At 55.1% G+C, this 22,617-nt stretch overlaps 1 protein-coding gene across 5 annotated transcripts in view; it reads left to right on the top strand.

Annotated features, from left to right (window-relative positions):
- Window positions 1-20,197, top strand: part of TACC2 (transforming acidic coiled-coil containing protein 2) — a 56,743-nt gene extending 36,546 nt beyond the window's left edge. For 2 of the 5 annotated variants that reach the window (XM_040991987.1, XM_040991988.1), the window contains 11 exons: window positions 1,684-1,799; window positions 2,815-2,986; window positions 4,084-4,224; window positions 5,926-6,015; window positions 11,221-11,364; window positions 11,769-11,845; window positions 13,112-13,155; window positions 18,032-18,192; window positions 18,386-18,492; window positions 18,773-18,893; window positions 19,679-20,197. In XM_040991987.1, the coding sequence (XP_040847921.1) occupies window positions 1,684-1,799; window positions 2,815-2,986; window positions 4,084-4,224; window positions 5,926-6,015; window positions 11,221-11,364; window positions 11,769-11,845; window positions 13,112-13,155; window positions 18,032-18,192; window positions 18,386-18,492; window positions 18,773-18,893; window positions 19,679-19,744 (1,239 nt within the window). In that variant the 3' untranslated portion in view covers window positions 19,745-20,197. The remainder of the gene's footprint in view (window positions 1-1,683; window positions 1,800-2,814; window positions 2,987-4,083; window positions 4,225-5,925; window positions 6,016-11,220; window positions 11,365-11,768; window positions 11,846-13,111; window positions 13,156-18,031; window positions 18,193-18,385; window positions 18,493-18,772; window positions 18,894-19,678) is intronic. The other 3 variants (XM_040991989.1, XM_040991990.1, XM_040991991.1) reach the window with 2 other exon arrangements.
- The last annotated feature ends 2,420 nt before the right edge of the window (window positions 20,198-22,617 follow it).

The following is a 22,617-nucleotide window of genomic DNA, read 5'->3' as shown; positions in this document are numbered from 1 at the left end:
TGGAGCGGCAAGGTTTAGGTGTTTGCCCAGTAGGAAATCCCATGGTAAGAGTAGGCTTCCCGTGGGATTACTTTCCTGCTCTGAGAAAGTGGTCAGAGATGCTTTGGTAAGAGAGAAGGTTTGTCGCTTTTAGGTGTACAATTAGCTGGTTTCTCCAGGTTGACCATCTTAAGTTACAGATGTCGCAGGGCAGTAGCCTTCTTTTCAGGGAACCTTGATGGGTAGGCAGCTGTCATTCCTTACTTAGGGTCTGCTGTCCCAGGGTGTCATGTTCCTTGCCTGACCTCCTGATGTGCCCTTGTCCAGTGATGGCCTCGGGGACTGGAAGTCAACAAGAAAGCCATAATGGCTGGATGTGCACTGCATTTCTATTTATCTTTCTTTGCACCCCTTGTAGATGCTTCTAGATGTTTCTGCAGCTTGCTGTTAGGAAGTTAGGTGGGGCAGTGCATCCATACCTAGACTGGCCACAAATGCCAAGTCAGTGTTTTGAGACTCCCAAGCCAGTGTTTGCCTTTGTGTTTCTCAGTGAATGTTGACCTGTGAGGTCACAGCTGTGCCCTCAACAGAAGGGGTCATACACATCAGAGAGTTCAGAGTCTGAAATCCAAAACTCTGTAAGCTTCACACTTGACACCAACACCATGGATGCAGAATTCTAGACTGACTTCCTGTGTTGGGTCACAGGACGAAAACAGCATATGAAGTTACTTTCTGGCTGTGTGTATAAGGTGTATGTGAACCAGGAGTGCGTTTTTTTGTTTAGACTTGAATCACACCCTCGTAGTATCTCCTATTCTAAACCCAAAGGGCCCAAACCTTGCTGATCCCAAGCACATCGGGAAGGGATATTCATTCACCTGTGCTGAGGGTGGGACGTGACAGCGGATGTGGCACGTGCGTGGGTTGGGAGGTCGTTGGTTTCAACAGATGAAGCCCTGGGGGCCCCTTCCTGGGCTCCGCCTGCTCCTGGAGTGCGCCTACCAGGAATCACAGACCCACCTGGAATCCTGTGTGTTGGTACAAGGCATTGTGCCTCTTTGGGGACCCTATCAGGGTGGGAATAAGGTGTCTGCCACCCTTCCCAGATCTCTTCCTCTAGTGAATGTCAGGCCAACTTCTTGGACTCGGCATTCCCAGGTCTGCGGGTCGGGACCCCGCCTCCCTGGCCAGTCCTTTCCTACCCTCCAGCTCACATTGCTCACCCTCAGCCCTGCTGCAGCCAAGCTGCTCCCCATCATGAGCCTCTGCCCTTCCCTTCAGGCTCAACCCTTGGCTCTCTGCTGAGTGGCACAGGGGTGATGCTTATCACATTGTATTGTCATGTTGGGCTCCCTGTTCAGCTGCAGGAAACTGCACCCTGAGGGCTTGCCTACCACCCCCCTGACCCCTGCTTTGCCTCACTAGTGGGCATGGTCCTAGCCCAGGATACATGGGTGAACTGAACGGAGTGCAGGGCCCCAGCCCAGGAACCTTTGTCCCCACATGCATTTCCCCTCGAAGCAGCTTGCACCTTCTGCCCCTCTGCCCCACTCTCCTCTCCTAGCCACTCTGCCCCTGCTGGCTTTAAGGGAAGGATGTCCTCTTTGCTTCTTTCTGGCCAGTGCCTGTCCTGGTGTGTGCATCCTGTGAGTGTGTCTGGGCCAGCCGTGCCAGGCTGATCTGTGACTTTGAACTCTCCAGCAGGACGATGACGCCCCGAAGAAGCAGGCCTTGTACCTCATGTTTGACGCTTCTCAGGAGAGCCCCGTCAAGTCGCCTCCTGCCCGAATGTCTGACTCCCCGACGCCATGTTCAGGGTATGACCTCATGATGAGAGCTTGGAACAGGCCCCAGGAACCCCTGTGCACAGTTGTGGGGACTTCCTTCCATTGGCCAAGATTCTCTGAGTGTCCACAGGGGCAAAAATGCCGTGGCTTTGTCCCCGAGGCCCCCTGGAGTGGGGCGAAATCCTCTAGGAGCTGACTGCATGGGAACCCCCTTGTCCACCTGTGCACACACAACTTTATTCTGTGTTTGTCCCTGGGTGTGGTGTTCAGAGCCCTGCCTCCACCCCTCCCTGGCTGCATGACCTTGTGTGAATTCCTTGACCCTGCTGAGCCCTGGTTTCCCTGAGTGTTAGGGATAAAACCAACCTCAAGGAGGGGGGTGCTTTGGGACACTCCAAGAGGCTACTGGTCTTCTAGAGCGTTCCCAGCTTTACCATGGCAATGGGGCAGCTGACTTCCACAGAGAAGCCCTGAGTACATGAGTCTGGCCCCAGTGCGTGGCACATGGTTGGAATGGTAGCTTGTATGTTCTGAGTAATGTGACGTTTCATTGGGCCTTTGCACTATGGCCTGGGGAGCCTCCCATTCATGCTTCCCATCTCTCATTGAGCCGCTGTGAAAACTCTTGCTTCATCTTCTCAAGTTTACCAGCAGACCAGAACCCACCCAGGGAGATGGTGATGCTGTTATGGCAGTGGTACAGCCCTGCTAGATGCCGTGTCAGTGCATGGCGTGAATCTCCCTCTTCCAGAAAAGGGAACTGGAAACTGGTGCTCATCACTTCCCCAAGGGCACATGACCAAGCCTGTCCCTGCTAAATGACAGTGTTTGTACCCCAGCCCCTGGCATCCAGGCTCTGCCCTGGTGCTGAGCTGTGTCACCTGGTCACAGCCCTGCCTGGAAGACTTATGCTTGCTAAAGACCTGGCTCTGGGAACAATGCCCCGGAAGTCCAACACCTCTTGGAATGTTGACCCATCAGGGCGGCCTGGTTGATGTCAGCAGGGTTTTCAATGGGAAGACTTAAGATGCCCTTTGTTCCTCAGGTCAAGTTTTGAGGAGACTGACGCCCTTGTGAACACCACAGCAAAGATGCAGCATCCTGTCCCCCGTGGGCTGGTCCCTAGCCAGGAGCCGCCCATGCAGGTGCCTGAGAAACCTTCACAGAAAGAGCTGGAGACCATGGCCTTGGGCACCCCCTCAGAGGCAGTGGAAATTGTAAGTAGAGTTGGAGGAACCTGAGGTTTCTGGAATGAAGTCCCAGGCCTGCTGGCCTGCTGGGCTACATCACCAAGGGGCCAGGTCTTTAGAGCACTCCTCCCCAGCTCCTGCCACAGCACTCTGTTCTGGCTACCTGCAAGGACCCCCCACCACATCCCCACAGCACCATGCAGAGCCCAAGGCTGTCCATTGTCCTCAGCGTGTCCTGCAGGTCTCACTCCAAGACATTGATTTGCCTCCAAGCACGCCGATTTTCCTATGTTTGGGCTGGTTGCTCTGGAGCTGCTGTGTGCCAGAGGCCGGACTCCCTCCTTCTGGGGACTAGATGGTTTTCATGGGTCTCCACACTTTCACCTCCCAGCTCTTGCCAGGGCCTTGCGGAACAATAGACCCTGAGCTGAAACTGCCCCGCCCCAGGCCCACTGTGGGCCTGGCGTCTCTCTCCCCGAAGCGTGTGTTGTGCTTGCAAAGGTCTTCCTCATGCAAACACCTCCAGGTGGGGTTTATTTTTATTTCTTGTACCTCACTCCTAGTGAGCTCTGCCCTTTGCTTTCTGTGTTACTTTGTTCTTCTGTATTGGGAAAACTTTTTGTCATGCATCAAGGGTTGGGTACTGGAAAAATAAGAGTGGCGGGCCTAATTGTAGCTCAGACTCATATTGGGAATGAGTCCCCCCTTGTAGATTGCATAAATGAACTCTGATTTTACAGTCTTTCTGCTTAACTTTTGCCTTATTTGAAATCATGGTTTTGTTATTCAGAGAACAACCTTACCCAGAACATTCCTGGCTGTAATGTTTATGCGTGGAGTCATTTTCCTGATGGGTTTGGGTATTTGTGGAGGACTCCTCAACTAGCTTGCCTCCCTCACACCAAGCAGATGCTAACTTGTTGCTGCTCCCTGTTTAGGCACCGAGGTGGCATGGGGGTGGGGAAGGCCCCTCCGGCTGTGCTGTCTGGGAGGGGGTCAGGCCTGCCAGCCTCATGGCCAGTGCAGGGATGTGTGGGCTGCGCTTGAAAGTGGTGTCACCCTCCCCTCTCTCTCTCTCTCTCTCTCTCTCTCTGTCTCCTGTGTCTGCTCTCTGCTGTCTGCAGTCAGCTCCTGATGGTGCCTTTGCTTCTGCTGACGCCCTGCTCAGCAGGCTGGCTCGCCCCACCTCTCTCTGCGGTGCGCTGGACTGTCTGGAGCCCGACTTAGCAGAAAAGAACCCCCCAGTATTTGCTCAGAAGTTACAGGTTCGTAGCCCCTGCGGGACCTCTGGGGAATCTGAAGACACCTCAGTGGAACGTGAGGCCCCAGTGTCCAGTAGAAAGGCAGGCTTTGTAAGAAGCTGCTGCCGGTGCCGCAGTGGACTCTCCCCAACCACCCAGATGACTCGTGTGGTGCCCTCTGTCTGTGTCACGATGTGCCAACCGCACCAGGTTATTTGAACTTGGAACTGAAGTAGTCATGTATCAGTTGTATTGAGAGCCTGACAGGTCACGTCCATGGTTTTACTCCTTGAAGCAAGGGTGCTGGGTCACGAGCCCACCAGTGTGTGCAAGCCAGGCCGTGTCAGACCCCTTCTGCGCTGATGTCCTGATTGGGCTGTAGCTGGTCCCAAGCACTGACCCACTGAGCTAGCCCATGCTATAGGTTTGACAGCTCAAAATGATCAAATCTACAGGGACCTTAGCAGCTCTGTTCCCCACACCCCCAACGGATCACAAGTCTGTGCTTACAAATCATTACCCAATTTGACCTTAGGAATACTGGTTTGTGTCCTGGCTGCTCCACTTCTTCTCCCTCCCCCCATGATTTTTTCATTTTTATTGAAAGCAAGATACACAGAGAGAAGGAGATACAGAGCAAAGGATTCTCCATCTGCTGGTCTACTCCCTAGGCAGCCGCAATGGCCGGAAGTGAACCAATCCAGAGCCGAGAGCCAGGAGTTTCCTCCCATCTCCCACGCAGGTACAGGGTCCCAAAGCCTTGGGCTGTCCTGCAGTGCTTTTCTGGGCCACAAACAGGGAGCTGGATAGGAAGTAGAGCAGCCAGGACGTGAACCGGTGCCCATGTGGAATCCCAGCAGGTACAAGGTGAGGATCCAGCCACCAGGCCATCGTGCCAGGCTACTCCACTTCCAGTCCAGCTCCCTGCTTGTGGTCGAGGAAAGCAATGGCGGATGGGCCAAAGTCTTGGGACCCTGCTTGGTTCCTGACTTTGGATCAGCTTAGCTCCAGCCGTTGTGACCATTTGAGGAGTGAATCAGTGGATAGAAGATCTTTCTGTATTTCCTTCTCTCTGTAAATCTGACTTTCCAATAAAAATAAGTAAATATTTTAAAAAAAACAAAGGAAGAAGCCAGAGGACCAAGGAAACTCGACATTTTTATCCCCACTCCTTGTTAAGATGTATTTCTTTGAAATGCCGAGTTATACAAAGAGAGGAGACACAAAGAGAAGGATTTTCCATCCTCTAGTTTATTCCCCAGATGGCCACAATGACCAAGACTGGCCCAGACCAAAGCCAGGAGCCTCTTCTGAGTTTTTCACGTAGGTTCAGGGGCCTGAATCCTTCCAGTGCTTCCAGTGCATCAGCAGGGAGCTGGACTGGAAGTGGAGCAGCCGAGACTCCAGCCAGCTCCCTGTTGGGATGCTGGGGTCACAGGAGGCAGCTTAACCTCCTGCACCACAGGGCCAGCCCTGATCCCATTATGAGAACCACTTCAGCCAGCTGCCCAGTCCTCCCTGACAGATACCCCCAGGGGGATTTAGACACAGATGACTTTCTGGTCTGCTGAGGCTGTCACTATAAAAGAAGTCAGGGCGCTCACCCATCGTCGCTCATAGCTGTCGCCACATCTGTCTGTGACACATTCAGTCCTGGTGCGTGAGCCATTTGCACGCATGGTCACGCATCTCCCTGCGGTTTCCTCACCCCCACCCACCGGGCAGGAGGAGTTAGAGTTTGCCATCATGCGGATAGAAGCCCTGAAGCTGGCCAGGCAGATTGCCCTGGCTTCCAGGAGCCGCCAGGACACCAAGGTACGGGTTTGCTGCCGCAGTGCTGTGCTCCCGGAATGCCGTGTGTGCCACCGCTGACGCACGCCCAGAACTGCTTTGCTAACCAGTGGTCCAGCCGCCACAGTCGCTGTCCCATGGGTGTAATTGTCCGAAAGCTGAGGGTGTGACTCTCCTAGAAGGACAGGTCCTCAGAACTCAAGTCCTCTGAACTCAAGAGTAAGGGGACCCCTGCAATGGTTAGATGGAGAAGAGTGACAGAGACCTTCTCTCCACTCATCTGTTCCCCGTATGACTGCAACATCCAGGGTTGCACTTGATTCAGGCTGAAGTCGGGAGCCTGGGACCCCATCTGGGTCTCTGGCCTGGGTGGCAGGGGCCCTAGTACTTGGGCCATTGTCCACTGCTGTTATCCAAACAGACACAGCATCTCTCTCCTGGTGGCAACACCAAGTCCCATTTCACAGATGGGAAAAATGAGGTACACACTGCCGTGTACCAGCTTGGAAGTGAAGGAGAGGGAGGGCTCCAGGACTCAGGTGGCCACAGGAGGCCCTGGACTATTTGTCTCGCTGAGGGGATGGGATTTCCCTGTCACTTGTCGTTGCTACAAGAGGGGAAGCTCTGGCTACTTCTGTTACACTGAGGGTCCCAGCTCATGTCACCTCCGAGGCTGTCACCTCAATGGAGGGGCCCTTCAGAGACAGAAGGGTCATGCCTGTGTGTGTGGCAGGAACTAGGATGCACACACTCCGTGGCTTCCTTATTCTATCACCAAGCCCCAAGCATGGGTTGGATCCCCATCAAAGCAGGGTTTTTAGGAAGCCCTGAGCAGTGAGGCTCATTGCTCCACTGGATTCCTTGCTTGCTCCCCTGGTTCTGGTTCAGGAGAGGTCGGAGGCTGGATTGAGCATATTGAGGCTGGCTCCTGTCTGCTTCCTGGGAGAAGGTGCCCGAGGCAGCTGGCACCAATACCAACCAGGAGCTGACTCTGTTGGTTACACCCTGTTCCCAGCCCATGTGTATGGATTTGTTTTTAAAAATACTGTCACGTGTAGGCCAGGGAGCAGCCCCAGCTTCTGCCTGCTGAGTTTCAGAAGTTCACGCTGAAGAAAATAGCCCTTTGGGACACAGATATCTTGGCTTGGAAGGAATTTTATTTATTTATTTATTTATTTATTTATTTATTTATTTATTTATACCGTGGGAATGTATTGCTTTTATGGCAGATCCCCTGGTGCCTTTGGTCCAGGGCAAATAGACACACTTTCCCAGAGCCAGTCGTCAGCCCCAGCCCAGGCATGTCCCGGGTGCCTCTTTCTCACACAGATGCTTGAGTGCACCTCGCTATGTTGGAAACTGCCAATGTGTGGAGACAGACAGCAGCCGCTGTGTATCCAACCCGCTCCCTTTTCTGCATGTTTGCTTAAGCCACAGGTAACTTAGCCTGGTTTTGCTGACAGCCCTGTCTTAAGCTGTCCTGCTCACACAAAGTGCAGTCACTTGGAATGAAACCTATTCCTACCGAGGAATTTAACCTATCCCAGCCTGAAAGGTGGCCGCAGCTGATTTTCTAGGGGTTCTTGGGGCAGCTTCCAGGAACTCCAGCAGGGAAAGATGTGGAAACCGAGAAGTTCCCAGGGCTGGAGTGTTGGGCAGCAGCCTTGTTGTTGCTTCCCTTCTGTTTGAGCTGGCCAAATCAAAGCCAGCTGTGTCCTGGAATGAGGCTGAATGCAGGTTGGCGGGCACGCAGCATAGCGGCCCCAATTTAACACTCAATTGGCTCAGCTGGAACTTCAGCTTGACCTTCCCATTTGTATGACTTTCCACAGGAACAGGAGGCATGAGGGATTGATGGGATTGGTGCGTGGAGCAGAATGCACGAATCTGTTGGGATCCCCATGCCTCTGGCCTTCTGGATCAGGGGAGCTGTGTGAAGCCTTAGGGTGAATCTGAGTCAATGGGAAGCAAGATCATAGGAAGCACCAGCTTTGGGTTGGGAGTAGACTGCCAACATGTGGTGGGAGGAGCCATGTGGGAGGCAGGTGCCTGCCTTGCACCAAGAGGAATCAGATCTGGGGCAGCCCGTGCTGCCAGCCAGCACCCAGGGCCACATGCTGTTCACTTCTGTCACTCTGAATCCACAGAGAACTGTCCTCATTGCCCACTTTACAGGAATTTGGGGGTAGGGAGATGCAGCAATGCGCCAGCCCTACCCAAAGAGACTGTGATTGGCCATCAATTCATTAACCTCATGGAAAGATTCATGGTCATTGCCCCAAGCCTGGGCTGAGAGCCATGGGAGGCTGGATCTTGATTTCACAAGAGGTGTGGCTGTCTGGAGACTGGTATTGCCTTCTCATGACTGTGATGAGGGTATGATGCCCACACCTGCCCTGAATGTGCCCCCTGAGCCTGAGAGAGCCACCTGCCCTGTGTGTGGATGAGGTGACCCCTGCCCAGCCCAGGTCCATGCTATGGGGCAGCCCAGTACACTGGCATGACTGGCCAGGGTTGCCTGTGGGTCCTTGACCCTGAGTGCTCCCTGCCTCATGCCAGGCCCAAGGCCTGGCTATAGGGAACTGGCACAAGGAGGCCCGAGGCCTGGCTATGGGGAACTGGCCCAAGGAGGCCTGAGGCCTGGCTATGGGGAACTGGCACAAGGAGGCCTGAGGGCTGGCCTCAGGACCCACATGAGCTATGGGCTGAAATGACCTGAAGGGGGTGACAGCACCCCAAGGACTCTCCCAGGACCTAAGGAAGATTGATGTGGCTAACCATGGGCCCAGCCCTCTTGCCACATGGCCATTCACTTTCAAGCTTGTGATTCTCCCAGCTCTTCCCGCCCCTCCAAAGTAGCAAGTGGGGCGTGATGGGGGAGAAACAAAGCTTACCCTAAAAATAACTGATCTTAAAATACCCGTGAGAGACAAACCCATTAATCTCAGTTGAAAACAATTCTTGGTTGTACGCGAGCACCGGGTATGTGCAGTGAAGGTCATTAGCGGGTAGCTACTCCAGCAGTCGCATGGGACGTGGGTGTCCCTCTGTGATGGTGGCAGCTGGCGTTGCCCATGGGCATTGTCTGGCATCCCAGCTGCTTGAGACAGTACAGTGCTCCGTTGGTCCTGCTTCGTTTCTGCCCAGGGCAATAAAGTGCACTTAGTTAAATTCATTTTCTTTTGTGCTTCCAGGAAGCTATTTGATTTGGCTCCAAGCTGACCTTCGCTGTGGGAGAACTTGGGCCCAGATCTCTCAGAGCCTCACTCAGTCACCTTTACAAGCACGAGGGCAGTCTGATGCAGTGTGATGGCCCCTCCGTTTTGTAGATTTTCTATTTTTTTTTTTAAAGAATGTGTTCTTTTACTTTAGAAATAATAGGAACAGATTTTTTTCCCCCTTTTACATCGTCTTCAGGATTTTGTGAATTTACTCCTTCAATATAGAATGGGAGTCTTAAAAAGAAATTGTTTTATTTGAAAGTCAGTTACAAAGATCTTCCATCTGCTACTTCGCTCCCCAGATGGCCACAACAGCTGGGACTGGGCCAGGTCCCCAAATGGCCACAAGAGCTGGGACAAGGCCAGGCCAAAGCTGGAGCCTCTCCAGGTCTCCCATATGGGTGTGGGGTACTTGGGCCATCTTTCACAGCTTTGTGAGCTGGGCTGGCAGTGGAGCAGCAGGGACTTGAACCAGTGCCCATACAAGATGCCCGAGCTCCAGGCAGCCGCTGAATGCTCTGTGCCATAGGAGTGGCCCCTGATTTGGAATCAATCTGTAGGTATAGTTTCACAGCTACTTCCTTTGTAAACCAGAGAGGAACCTGTGGTGGATTTCTCAGGCTTCCCTGTGGGAAGGTGGTGGCACTTCCTTCCGGGAGGTCAGCCCATCTCATGTCCTGAAATTGGAGGCTGCCTGCAGGTTCCCAGCTGGCACATGTGCAAGTCTCGAATCTGGTGGCGACTGGGTCACTTGGGTGCCACCGAAGGGTGAGCCAGGCCCAGGCACTCGAGGCCAGGCAGGGGCAGTGGAATGCAAGCAAAGGGTGTCCTCTCCCAGGGTGACCTAACCATTCAGCTCACCTTGCATGTGATCCACTAATTGGGCCTAACTCTGTCCTCTTCAGTCCTATCCATTAAACCTGCCCCTGGGTCTTCTGAGCTGTCGCCCTCTTGCAAGCGCTCATTCCCCTCCCCCCACATCTTTCTGCAACGCTGTCTGCTGCTCGGCTAATTCTTGTCACTCCCCAAGCGAGGAGCCAGTTAGGCCACGCTTGACTCACATCAGACCAGCCGGGACTGAAGTGAAGGCCTCCTTGGCAGCCCCGGTAGCACCATGAGTTAATGAATAGGACTGAGAGTGGGTTCTTTGATGGTTCTTGTGCAGTAGAAGTAGCTGACAAGCCTGCTGTGCTGGTTGCCATTGATGCTAACAACCCTTTCCAACTGCGAGGCCAATGGCTGAGCCTTTGGTGGGAAGGAAGGAAGAAAGCCAGACCCCTCCCACCTCTTGGGGGCTGTGTCTTTGTCCCCTGTGGAAGGAATCCCAGGAATTGGCAGACGTGTGCTGCTTGGGTGGGTGGGAGTGGGGCACCTTGACAGTGGAGGGGCCGATCAGTAAATGCAGATCCTGTCACTGACCCAATTCTCAGTGTCCCCGTTGATTTTGCACCCCAGATGGTGAGTGGTGACCTGACTTTTACACGCAGTTGCTTGTGGGAGTCAGTTGATTGGCAGCTGTGTTGGTCCCTAAGCACTGCCCGAATCACATCAGAACTGAAAGCATACACCCTCCCTTCCCGGCAGCCCACCAGCCACCACCGAGTTCCTGATCAGATCTGTGGTTATCTGAAACCAGGGGGCCTGGAGACCAGAATTCAGTGTCATTCATCATCGGGATTTTGCTTTGCAAATGGAGCTGGCTGGATAATGACCTTGGTTCCTGTACCCCATGCCTAAGTGACTCGGTGTCTGATAAATGGCCGTGATAAGCAGGTCCCAGGTACCCCCAGCTCCAGTGGCTCCAAGCTTCCCAGGATCCCCTTCGTCCTGCACAGATGCAGAGCCTTATATTCCCCCACATTCCCTGTTCATTCACCTTTATTCTGTGCTACACTGTGGGTGCTTTTGTTTTGAAGCTATATGGGCCATTCGTGAGAGAAGGAGTGCAGTCCTCTTGTCACGTGGTTAACATGAACCATTTCTCCTTGTAATTGAAAACCGTCTGCAGAGAGAAGCTGCCCACCCCACTGAAGTCTCCATCTCCAAGGCAGCCTTGTACTCCCGCATGGGCACCTCCGACGTGGAGAAGCCTGCAGCCCTTCTGTTCCGGCAGCCAGACCTGGACGCGGCGCTGCAGATGGCCAGAGCAGAGGTAGTGTGGCCTGGGTGTGGCCCGGCTCCTACAGGTGCACCAGCCCCCACCTCCATCACAGAGCCAGGTTCTCGGAGACGGACTCTGCTCCGGACCCCACTGGCGAAGTCGGAGGCAAACCAGACCAATCTTCCTGCATCCCGTGGTTTAACGGCTTTCGCAACCTCATTCTGTTTAAAAGGAAAACTGTGCTCCCTTCAGACGCCCTCCTGGGGCCTTGGGAGCTGGCCCCTTCTCTGACAGGCTGGGGGAAGCTCCCTGGATGTAACTGTGGTTTGCCCTGGGAAGTTTGAGGTGCACCTTTGTTCCACGTCTCCTCATCTCGGTAAGCGGCTTGCCGAGATGTGACTTTCCCCATCTGGAGCTGACCTCTCTCTTCTCCCCCCCCACCCCCGCATTCCCAGATCATAACCAAGGAGCGAGAGGTCTCGGAGTGGAAAGACAAGTACGAAGAAAGCAGGCGGGAAGTGATGGAGATGAGGTCAGTGGAGCACCTGCACTGTGTCCCCATCTGGGAAATGGGCACAGAGCAGCCCTCGGGGCAACGACACCCTCACCTCTGCTCCCTGTATTCCCATCCCAGTTTTACCACCTCAAGGTCCAGGAGCCTGGGGAAGTTACTCAACTACACTTCATGCCCCCTGTGTCCCTGCGGTCATGCTGGAGATGGGCCCAGGGCTGCCACTTGGAGGACCTTGTTAGGACCACGTGGAAGCATGGCACAGCTAAGGAAGATGCTTTTAGGCCCGGTCCTCCAGAGTTCTAGAAGGAGCTGCCCCAGCTCCTCCGTGCCTGTGCAGGAGGAGCTCAAGGACCCACTGCTGCTCTGTGGTTTTGGAGTGTCCTGAGCAGCCAGCGGCCCTGTGGGGCTTGTGGGGAACCCCTGGTCATGGTTCCCTTCTTGCTGTGAGTCAGTCCTGGGGTGAGGCAGTGACCTTGACACTTAGGTCACAGGGCCAAGGACTGACCCCCGGTGGCTATGCAGCCTTTGGGTTTTGCAGGCTGCCTGCTGCCCACCTCAGTCCGCTCAGCCTCCTGGCGTCCCTGCCCAGTGCTACAGGCCTGAACCTCATGGCACTCAGGCAGCAAGGGGAGCCCGCAGCTCCGGGGGACAACTTACCTGGGTCCCCCAGTTTAGCCCCTCACCCCAGGATCTCTGAGATCTTTTCTGACCAGGATCCTGGGTTCCTGGACGGTCATTCATTCCAGAGTCCCCCATGGGGATGACTGGATAACACAAGGAGACTCTCAGATTCTCCCCCCACCCCCAGGATTGGCTTTGAAGGAGGGGCTGTGTTACACCCTAGTCTGACCTGCTCCTGGCTCTCTTCCTCCCCACAAACACACATGGGTCAGGGGAAGCCTCGGGGAGCTTCCATTCTGCTAGGGGACCTCAGTCTCCTGCGGCCAAGTGGATGCTGTACCAAGAGGACACAGATAAAATGTTAGGGAGTTCCAAGAAGAGATCAGGGCAAGCTTCCCGGAGGAGGAGTCAATGTAGGATGTGAGGGGGAGAGAGCAAAATGGACAGTAGCATGGAGTTGAGACAGCCCAGAGCAGACGCATGATGTGTCCTCGCGGAGCTGCCTGGTTGGGGTGTGCAAGGAGAGGGTTGACCTTGACATATGATGCTTATTCCATTGTATGTGGGCCACACATGGGTCAGCAGTTGGGGCACAGCTCACAGCTCCCCTGCATGCGACTCCACGTCCGTCCTGGTTCCCATGTGTCCATCCTTCTCTTCCAGGAAGATCGTGGCCGAGTATGAGAAGACCATCGCGCAGATGATTGGTGGGTGTGCTGAGCTTCTAAAGCGGGGCAGGGGTGGGGACTTTACCGGCGGGGCTCGGGGCAAGCTTTCCTAGAATGCACTCTGGCCTCACCCCTGCCTGGAGGCACCAGGGCAGCCTCCTCGGTGCCACGGTTGGTCCTGGCCAGGCTTTGCTCGCTTCACAGGAGACAAGACTTGGGGGAGTCTCGGGCTGTTTAGGGGCCGGTAGTTGCCCTTGGGAGAGAGAAGTCAAATCCACAGCCCCTCGTTTGGTGTGGGTTTGGGCTGTGCATCCCGCGTCAGCCTTGGCTTAGGAGTCTGGAGCAGGGAGTCCAGAAAGGCGACAGTTACCTGAGACCATGGCAGACCCGGCTAGCTCCGCAGTACTGTCGCTCTCTGCGAGCAACACAGCTCCGAGTCCACCTTAGCAGCGTCCCTGGGAGCCTGTTCTGGCAGCAGCAGCTTCGAGCTGCACATTACACTCACCCGAGCCTCGCTGCATCCTCCCCTTCCACACCAGTCACTCTTCAGGAATGATGTGACACCAGGGGAAGAATCAACTCTGGCTCAAGATCATCTGGCTGATGTTTCAAAACCTTTTTCTTGGGGGACAGAGAGAGTCAAAACTCCAGACCAGTGCAAAATGCAGATTTAAAAAATTTAAAAAACTGAGAGCTAGAGATGGAGAGCGAAGCAGTAAAGAGGGAGCACTCCCCTGGTTCATTTCCCAGGTGGCCGAAACAGCTGTTGCTTGGCCTAGCCAGAGCTGGGAGCCTGAAGCTCGTAGGTGACAGGACTGCAGTGGTGTGGGCCATCCCTGCTGTATCCCATGGACCAGTTAACAGGAAGTTGGAGGCAGGGCTGAGTGTTGGAATGCAGGTTCCCTGCCGTGGGATGCACTGTCCTATCTGTTGGGCTCAACCCTCCACCCCTCCAAACCAGTTTCTGCATCCAAGGCCTAGCTCCTCTGCTTGGACACTGGGATTCATGAGTGAGGCCCCTGTGCTGGCCCATCTCAAGCCAGTGTTACGGTCAGAGCAGAAGCAGCCAGGCACCCAGAGCTTTGCCTGCAGAGGAGCTTGACGTGGGATGTGTCAGGCCGTTCCACCCAGAGCTCCAAGGCAACAGCTCCCCCAGTTGCTTCTGAGGAAAAGTCTCCAGGGACGCTGCTTTATATCAAAAGGAAGTGTCTTTATTAAATTGGTGTAAGACTTTACGACTGCATATGGATATGATAAAGTTCAAGAGTCTAGAGATAAAACTGCTGGGTTAAAAAATGTGATCCGTTTGAAGGATTTATGTTCTCCAGTATGTGGAGTTTGGCCCATGTGGCGTGCACTCTGGCCTGCTGGCACCGTGGGATGTGGGTATGTCACTCACCCCTCCCCTGGCTCATCCAGAAGCTTCTTGCTGGAGCACAGGCACTCTTGGGTTTATGTTTGTGCGTAGTGCTAAAGATGGGGGGTCAAAAGGCATGAACGCCTGATCCTGGGCAGAAGGGGGCCCCACACGATTTTGTGTGACACTGTTGTTCATGTGGGTGTAAACAGACATTGCCTGTGACAGCACAAAGCGTGAGGAGCTCTGTAGTTGCCATAAGGTGACAGGTGGCACCCCTGATGCAGTCCTCATGGAGTCGTTGCAAGTGAGGCAGTCAGCCTGGACTGGGCGATCTAAGGACCATGGACCAGCTCCAGCTCCTTCCCTGTGAGATACTCCCAGGGTTCTGGCCACACACTCGCACACACACATACACACACGCACCCGGGAGACCTGGTGGGGATTTGGTGTTCCACCCAGCTCCCTCCCTGCAGCAGCTGTGGCACCTGACCCCCGTGAGCACCTTCCTTGCTTGGGGGCTCCCTGAGATGCCTGCAGTGCCTCTTACTGGCAGCAGCATGGTCCCTGCAGGCTGTTTCCTGTCCCTGCATTCACTGCTCACCATCCTCCCGGCCAGCTGCTTTCCTGGGGACAGTGTCTGTGGCCATCATCCCCCAGGCACTAGCGTACATCACTCCCTGAGGCCCTCACAGACTTTGGGGTCCTCACGTCCAGGACGGGCGGTGAGTGGGCAGGTGTGGTCACTCCCTCTGCAGAACATGCCCACCTGCCTTCGCCCAGTGTCTATGCATTCTTCCCCTTTCCAGAGAGCTAGCTCAAGGCCCAAGGGACGCCAGAGGGTTCTGCGGTTGGAAGCAGTCCCACCCCACATGTACCAGCCAGCCCTTCCCAGCCATGGCTCCCACGCTTCGCTCACACACAGATGCCCCTCGCTGCTGTGTCCCCGTCCTGCCTTGCTGTCCATTTCCACCCACTCCTGTTAGAGAGATCGATTGCTGCAGCTCCGAGAACAGACTCTGTGGAATTGAAAACAGAGCCCCCTGTGCTTCCTGCATTCGGTTGTTGCAACTGATTTTCGCTGCTTTCCTAACGACTGCCCTGATGATGTGTTTTGCTTCCATTTTCTGTTGCTTCTTGCCCTTTGCTTGCAAAACAAACAGGCAAGCCTGGTAAGTAAAGCGCTTTCCCTACCCGCCTGTTGCAGCCCTTGTTTGTTTGTTTGTTTTTCCAGTTTTTGTTGTTTTTGCTTTTGTGTGTTGTTGTTTGTCATGTGAGTTAATCATATTTTGCCCTTAAAAAAAAAGAGGGCAGAAAAATCTCCAGGGGTTTGGGTTTGGAATCTGGAGCGTCTGGGGCTTCGGGCGGATTTCCTGACTTAAAACACTTCACTGCATTTGTCCCTTACGAAGAGATTGGGGCAGGATCCGGCCTTTCAGCCTGCCAGGCGGTCCTGTTTTGTAAGGGTCAGGTAGTGAAGGAAGGAAAGTTGAGGCAGGCGTCTTGGCTGCAGCAAGTCAGACTGACTCTGCACTTGTCAGTCCCCCGCCCCCCTCACCCAGAGTGTGCCCTGCAGGGCACGCTGGCACAGATACCTACAAGGCAAAGAATGGAGACGAGCACTGCCGGTGCCCTTTCTCCAGGAGCCTGGCGTTACTGGCAACCGTGTCAAGGAGCTCCCCTGTCCCGAGGGGTCAAGGATGGCTGTCACGGGCCTTGCTGTGGCAGAGGTGTTGGAGGCAGAGGGTCACAGAGTGGGTCCCCAGGGCTGTGAGGGCAGGTGGCTGAGACCCACCAAATTGAAAACACTGCCTGTGAGCCGCAGTACTGGGACTCGAACCTGGCTAATGAGAATGGCCAGCATCTTCCCCATGACCAAAGCAGCTCCACGCTGCTGCCAGCAGGGCCTTTTGAGAGCCCTGTGATCCCAGGGACAGGCTTGGGGAGGGACATGGGGCAGTTGGGAAAGCTAGTCTACATGTAGATTCTTGGGGCCTATCCCCCAGACCTACAGAACCAGGGCTGGGGTGCACTGCAGTCTGCATAGGACTGTTCCCCCCAGACAGTTGGGGCTGGAGCTTAGATCCACTGTTGAGGGAGCCGTATACTGAGGTCTGTTGTTGGAAGAGGTCAGAGTGTTGGTTGCAGCTTCGATTTGGGGTCCAGGTTCTGCTGTCGCTTCAGCGGTGAGGTGACTGACTCAGCTTCTCAAACCTCCATCTCACCTTCTGTCCGGGAAGTTGAAGAATGTGGTTTTCGGGGTGCCCTGAAGCTTCCCTCCTTCACGCTGCATGTTGGCCACCTGTGTGCCAGCCATTGTCCCATGCCCTGGGACAGAGCAGTGGACACACGAGATACCAGTTGGTACCTGCACTTGTGCAGTGGGCTTTCAGCAGGAACATGAGCAGCCAGCATGTGTGCTTGGCCAGGCACCCCTGCGTACTTGCACAGGCACTCCAGTGCCTACCGTTATGGTACAGAACAGCTAGTGCTGCATAGAGAATGGCACAGCAGTAAGGAGCAGTAAGGGAGGTGGTGCCCACACTACTGGCATTGGCTGAGTCTGGGGCAGGAGCCATGATGGGGTGTTGAGGCCATTGAGGCCGGAGCAGAGGTTGGGCAGGGGGTTTGGGTCCCATGACCTGCAGAAGAGGTCATGGGTCAAGGGGCTGCAGGTTGGTGTCAGGTGGTCACCCCATCTGACCCCTGGTAGTGGTGTGGGGGTGTTGTGGACACCTAGACGAACTCTGTATGTTGTTGCCATAACCCACCCTGTAGCTACTGTCCTCCAAGCCAGTCCCTGGGCCAACAGACAGGTGTGCCCAGCCCGGCCCTTCCTCTGCCCCACCCTCCCAGGCAGCCCCAGCACAGCAGAGGCTCGAGGCAGTGTGGGGCCAGCGCCTCGGTGTGTGGAATGCTCAGAGGCAGCTGCCCTGTCAATGCAGGGATAGCCTTGTGGGTGTGGGAGATGATCACGGGAGCTCTGCGGGCCACGAGCCAGACAGCCGGGGTAGAGGCCGACACAGCTCCTGCCCACAGGAGCAGCTGCTCTAGCTCTGACCTGCACCCAAATCAGGTTCTTCTGAACATCGCTGAGAATGGAGTGAGCTCTGTTTTCTTGCAGTTGAGACATTTTCTCTATCGAAACAGCTCGTGCTTCCTGTGGGCCCTGGAGTGTGGAGGAGAAGCTCGGTGGGATTTGGGTTTCTGGATGAGTTAAGGATGAAGGAAACCTTTTCACTCCGTCTTGACAACGCTTAGGAAGTCCCGCCCTCCCGGCAACGGCACGGCTCCCTCGAGAGCCCGTGCCAGCACAGAACCCACGTTACAGAACTGATGCTATCACAAAGCTGAGCCTACCAGGCCAGCCTGCATCCACTGGGCGACAGAACGGTGGCCGCCGCCTAACCCGTGTGATGCTGCATGGGCCCCGGGCTGGGATGCCCGGGTTGGGTGTTTGATTCTAGAAGGTGTCCACCCTGGGAGGAGCAGGGGTTCAAACTACCCTGCTGACTGAGATTGCCTGGTGCATCCCTGGCTCCTGATCTCTCTCCCCAGAGGATGAGCAGAGAGAGAAGTCGGTCTCCCACCAGACGGTACAGCAGCTGGTTCTGGAGAAGGAGCAGGCGCTGGCTGACCTGAACTCTGTGGAGAAGTCACTGGCTGACCTGTTCCGGAGATACGAGAAGATGAAGGAAGTTCTGGAAGGCTTCCGCAAGGTGGGGCTGTGCGGGGTAGAGCAGTGAGGGTGCAGAAGCCCTGGGTGAGAGAGCAGCGAGGGCTTCCTGGAGGTGAGGAGGGGTCTTCCACAGCTGGGGAGCGAGGCGCGGTTGCCCAGGACTGCACCTGTGGCCAGCAGACCTTGAACTCACCAAGCCTTCTGGATGTTGACACCTCCTCTCCCTGTGTCAGAATGAGGAGGTACTGAAGAAATGTGCGCAGGAGTACTTGTCCCGAGTCAAGAAGGAGGAGCAGAGGTACCAGGCCCTGAAGGTGCACGCGGAGGAAAAGCTGGACAGGTAAGCCAGCCTCTCCCCGGGCAGGCCGGGACCTGCTGCGCATGTCCCAGCGTTGGCTTGGAAAGGGCAGGCTGGGGCGTGCTTGATACAACGGGCTGGGTGCCTGTTGTAATGCCAGGAACCCCAGAGTGCCTCAGCATCACACAGACATGAAAGGCTTTTCTCCTGGCATTCTTGCCTGGGCTCTGGCTGGTGAAATCTAGAGCCAGACCACTCCCTGCTTAACGTCTGGTGGGGGATGCAGTGAGAGCATCTGCAGTGACATCCTGTGTCCCCACAGGGCCAACGCTGAGATCGCCCAGGTCCGAGGCAAGGCCCAGCAGGAGCAGGCCGCCTACCAGGCCAGCCTGCGGAAGGAGCAACTGAGAGTGGACGCACTGGAGAGGACGCTGGAGCAGAAGGTGAGAGGCTGCAGGCCATGGCTGCCCCCAGGCCTGGCTGCCGGGCCCCTGCTGCTCCCAGGCACAGCCTGTACAATGGCGCCTGCTTCGTGGCTCCCCACAGAAGTCTCCATTGGATGCCAGCCCCGAGTCTGGCTTCCTTCCTGTCTACCCGGGAAATGGAGCCTTCCTGGGCATGCCTCACCTGATGGCTGTGCTGGCTGTGCGGCCTTCCGCAGATCCCTGAACCTCCCAGAGCGTCTGTTTCTTGGCTGGAAACTTCGGCTAATCAAGACTCGCTTTGAGGGGCTGCCCTGAGTACCGAGCCAGGGTGTAGCACCTGGGCTGTCGGTAGTGCGACGGCCAGCATGTGCTGGGTGGGTGATGCCAGGAGCTGAGGATCCCAGTGGGGGCAGCAGTGGCAGTAAGAGCCATCTTAGGGCTGCACCCTGGACTAAGCCTCTGATCCAGCAGGCATCTCGGAGCCTCTGGGAGTTGTGAGATTGGAGCAGAGACTCTGGGCAGGTGGAGGCCAAGCTGATATCCCCATAGGAGCCCTTCCTGGGAGGGCTGTCAGTTCTCTTATGCCGGTCCAGGGATGGAAAGGTCCAGGAACCTTGGCTTGCAAGCAGAAAGCACACAGAATTGCAGCCGGGTCTCCCACGTGGGAACAGAAACCCAGGCCCGCGGACCTGCTGTCTTCTCGAGTGCATCAGCAGGAGCCGTATGGGAAGCAGGGCAGCTGAGATGTCTGTACTGCACCACCACGCCAGCCCCAGCAACCTCTTTCTTGTCTTTGTTTTCAGAATAAAGAGATAGAAGAACTCACCAAGATTTGTGATGAGCTGATCGCCAAAATGGGGAAGAGCTAACTTTGACCCCAACGTCTGGACTTGACCGTTGCGTGCAATACGACCGTGAGCACGCTGCTGTGCTCCTGGTTCCACGGCCAGGTGGTCTCACATTTTTGTATGCACTACTGTATTTCCTTTCTAAATAAAGTTGGTCTGATCGCAGTACTAAGGGCGCTATCAGAATTTCTTGCTATCGGTTTGCATTTTGCTCGTCTCATTCATAGCAAGCTGACCGCAGAGCTCCTGTATCAGGGAGATCATCCAATTCTCTAAAAGACAACGGTGCTGCCCTGGCCTTGCTTTGTGCCGAGTTCCCAGGGCAAGCCCTTTTGGACCTCGTGTGAACCTGTACAGCGTGCATAGGGACTCTTGCCTTAAGGAGTTGAACTTGATCTGCATTTGTTGATTTGTTTTCAAAAGAAATGCATGTTTCAAAGAAAATTCTCTATTGTAAATAAATTTTTTTTCCTTTGGATCTTGGCAACAAGTGTGGCTGTGGTTTGTTTTCCGGGAAAGGTTGAGGCTTTTCTCACCTTTGTCTAGTGAGATATCAGATTTGGCCCACGGTGCTGCTTTGTGGGGCTGACTTTGTAGATTTCAATACTGTTTCCTTTCTGTCGCCACAGCTGGTTTGGATGATTGAAGCTAATGAGAAATACTGAATTGCTGCTTAAATAATTCAGTGGATGCATTGGATTAGCTTAGATGTTGGTTTTTAAATGCCCCATTGCGCTTAAAAGCCAAAATCTATTTCCAGGTATTGGTCAAGGCCGTAGCAGTGGTCACTCCTCTGGCCAGTCCCTTAGTGTGTGAAGGTCAACTGTGCACTGCCCTCTGAGTGCCTGGAAAGGGTGATGGGACACGGGCAACTCGGCTGCTTAGCAAGGTGGCTGCTGTCCAGCTCCGTGGGGCAGGTGAGTGCGGGGACAGAGGTCTCCACAGGCTGCCTGCAAGTCACCAGGAGCCTCGAGCACTGAAGAACAGAAAGGTCCCTCTGTGAGAGCCGGAAGTCCAGAAGCACAGTGTCCATGGGGGAAGGAGTGGGTTGCCGTCCTTCCTACCTGCTCTACTCCCGGTCCGGCCTCGCGCCCTGTGTGCCTCGGCAAGGAAGTGCCACCCTGGAAGCCCCGCCCTTTGTCACCAGTTGGCACTCTGTGTGTCGAACCTCACCATCCTCTCTCAGCAGCACAGTGACCGTTGGACTTAGGGCCTGCCCCCAGCCCAAGGTGATGGCATCTGTCTCCCCAGCTGTATCCACAAAGACGGTGTCTTCACATGTGGTCCCATTTCTTGGGGGAGGACAGTCCTTCCTGGTGTGACAGCTGCTGCTGTGCTGTGGGGTGCGAGCTTGGGGAGCAGGCTGGAGCCCTGGTGTCCTTGGCTCATTTGGCCCAGCCCTAGCCACAGCAGATCACGGTGGGGCCACCCTCCCGGGGTGACACAGGTGGCAGTCTTCCATGACTTGCAAGGTGGAGGGTACCCGCTGTGCAGGCAGCACTGAACGAGAGGGACATGGGTACGCTAACTGGTGGCCTCTTTGAGACACTGAGAACTTTTCTCTCCTGCTCTAGTCTTGACCTTTATCCCACATCTGGTACCGCACCTGCCAAGCTCCCTGCCCCCACTGCCCAGCACCCTCTGCCAGACCCCACCTCCAGCTCATACCTGTCTTTAGGGGCAGCCATGACCTCTATCCAGGTGCTCACATGACCCAGCCAGAGTACCCTGCCCTTGCTGTGGAATCTGACCTCAGCCACCACCGCAGAACAGCGTTTTATCTCTTGAAAGCTTTCATTAGCCAACCAAAACTTTTCATCACTAAAAACTTCAACACTCAGCTAAGATGTCCAGTCCTCAACATGAATGCTGTCTTGGCTCTTACGACTTTTTTCTTGGTCTAGGAACTTGCATCTGTTTGTTTCTGGATGAGGAGCATTTTGGAGCTGGGCAGCGCCACACCTGTGCAGCCATCTACCCTAGTCCTGTGCCCTAGTCCTGTGCAACATTCCTTGTGTTACAGTAAACTGTCATACCCTTAAATGTGGGACGATGCCAAAATGTATTTAGCTGACGCCCATTGCACGTACATGTGAGTGTCTCTATTTAGGTTTACAAATGTACTTCTTTAGGCTGAGTCCTTAAGAGTAGGTCACCTGCGTCAAGGGTGTCTCGCACTCCAACCAGCAGCCTACGGAAACAAACTGGTTGAGGAAGTTGGGTTTTACTGCCCATTGCAGTGAAGCAAGATGGACAGCAGGGGGAGCCATGAGCCATCAGCATTAGGACCTGGACTTGGACTTGGACTCGGGTTCTGGGAGGGTTCAGGGTGCTGCCAGGCCACAGTGGCATTTGCCAACAGGGCATCTCAGTGTATCTCATCCAGGGCAGGGCTGGAAGCAGACAAGCCTGCAGTCGGTCAAGAATTGTGTGTGTGAGAGGAGCTAGCAGCCTGGCTCTGGAGTGTGGGCTCCACCTCTGGCCCCACAGCCCCTGCGCCCTTGTCCTTGTCGGAAGCTGACTTGCTGCCTCCGCTGAAATGGAGCCCCAGTCCCCTGTTCCCAGCCCTGCCCCCTGTCTCCCATCAGTTTCTCTCGCTGAGTTTGTCCTTACCTCTCCAGGCCTCCGAGGGAGCTGGGCTGAAATGTAGGAACAGGTGAGAACAGTGGACCCCGTGGGCCCTGTCCCCCAATCCTGTCTGCAGAGCAGCAGCTGCTGTGACTTCCGCTAAGCCCAAACACCTGTGCATTGGATGCACTCCGCGCACGTGGTGGAGGATAGGTTCAATGGTGAGCCTCTTTCACTCCAGGACCCTAAATCTGCAAGCCGAAAGAGGTTCCTGAAACCCAAGTGCACCCTTAGGGGCTTCATGAACCGCCAGCAACTCCCCTAAC

This window comes from Ochotona curzoniae, unplaced genomic scaffold (genome assembly GCF_017591425.1).
Source record: "Ochotona curzoniae isolate NIBS_2020 unplaced genomic scaffold, NIBS_Ocur_1.0 contig_66, whole genome shotgun sequence".
NCBI lineage: Eukaryota > Metazoa > Chordata > Mammalia > Lagomorpha > Ochotonidae > Ochotona > Ochotona curzoniae.
The sequence above is the reverse complement of the archived record's forward strand: the minus strand, read 5'-3'. Positions and strand labels throughout refer to the sequence as shown.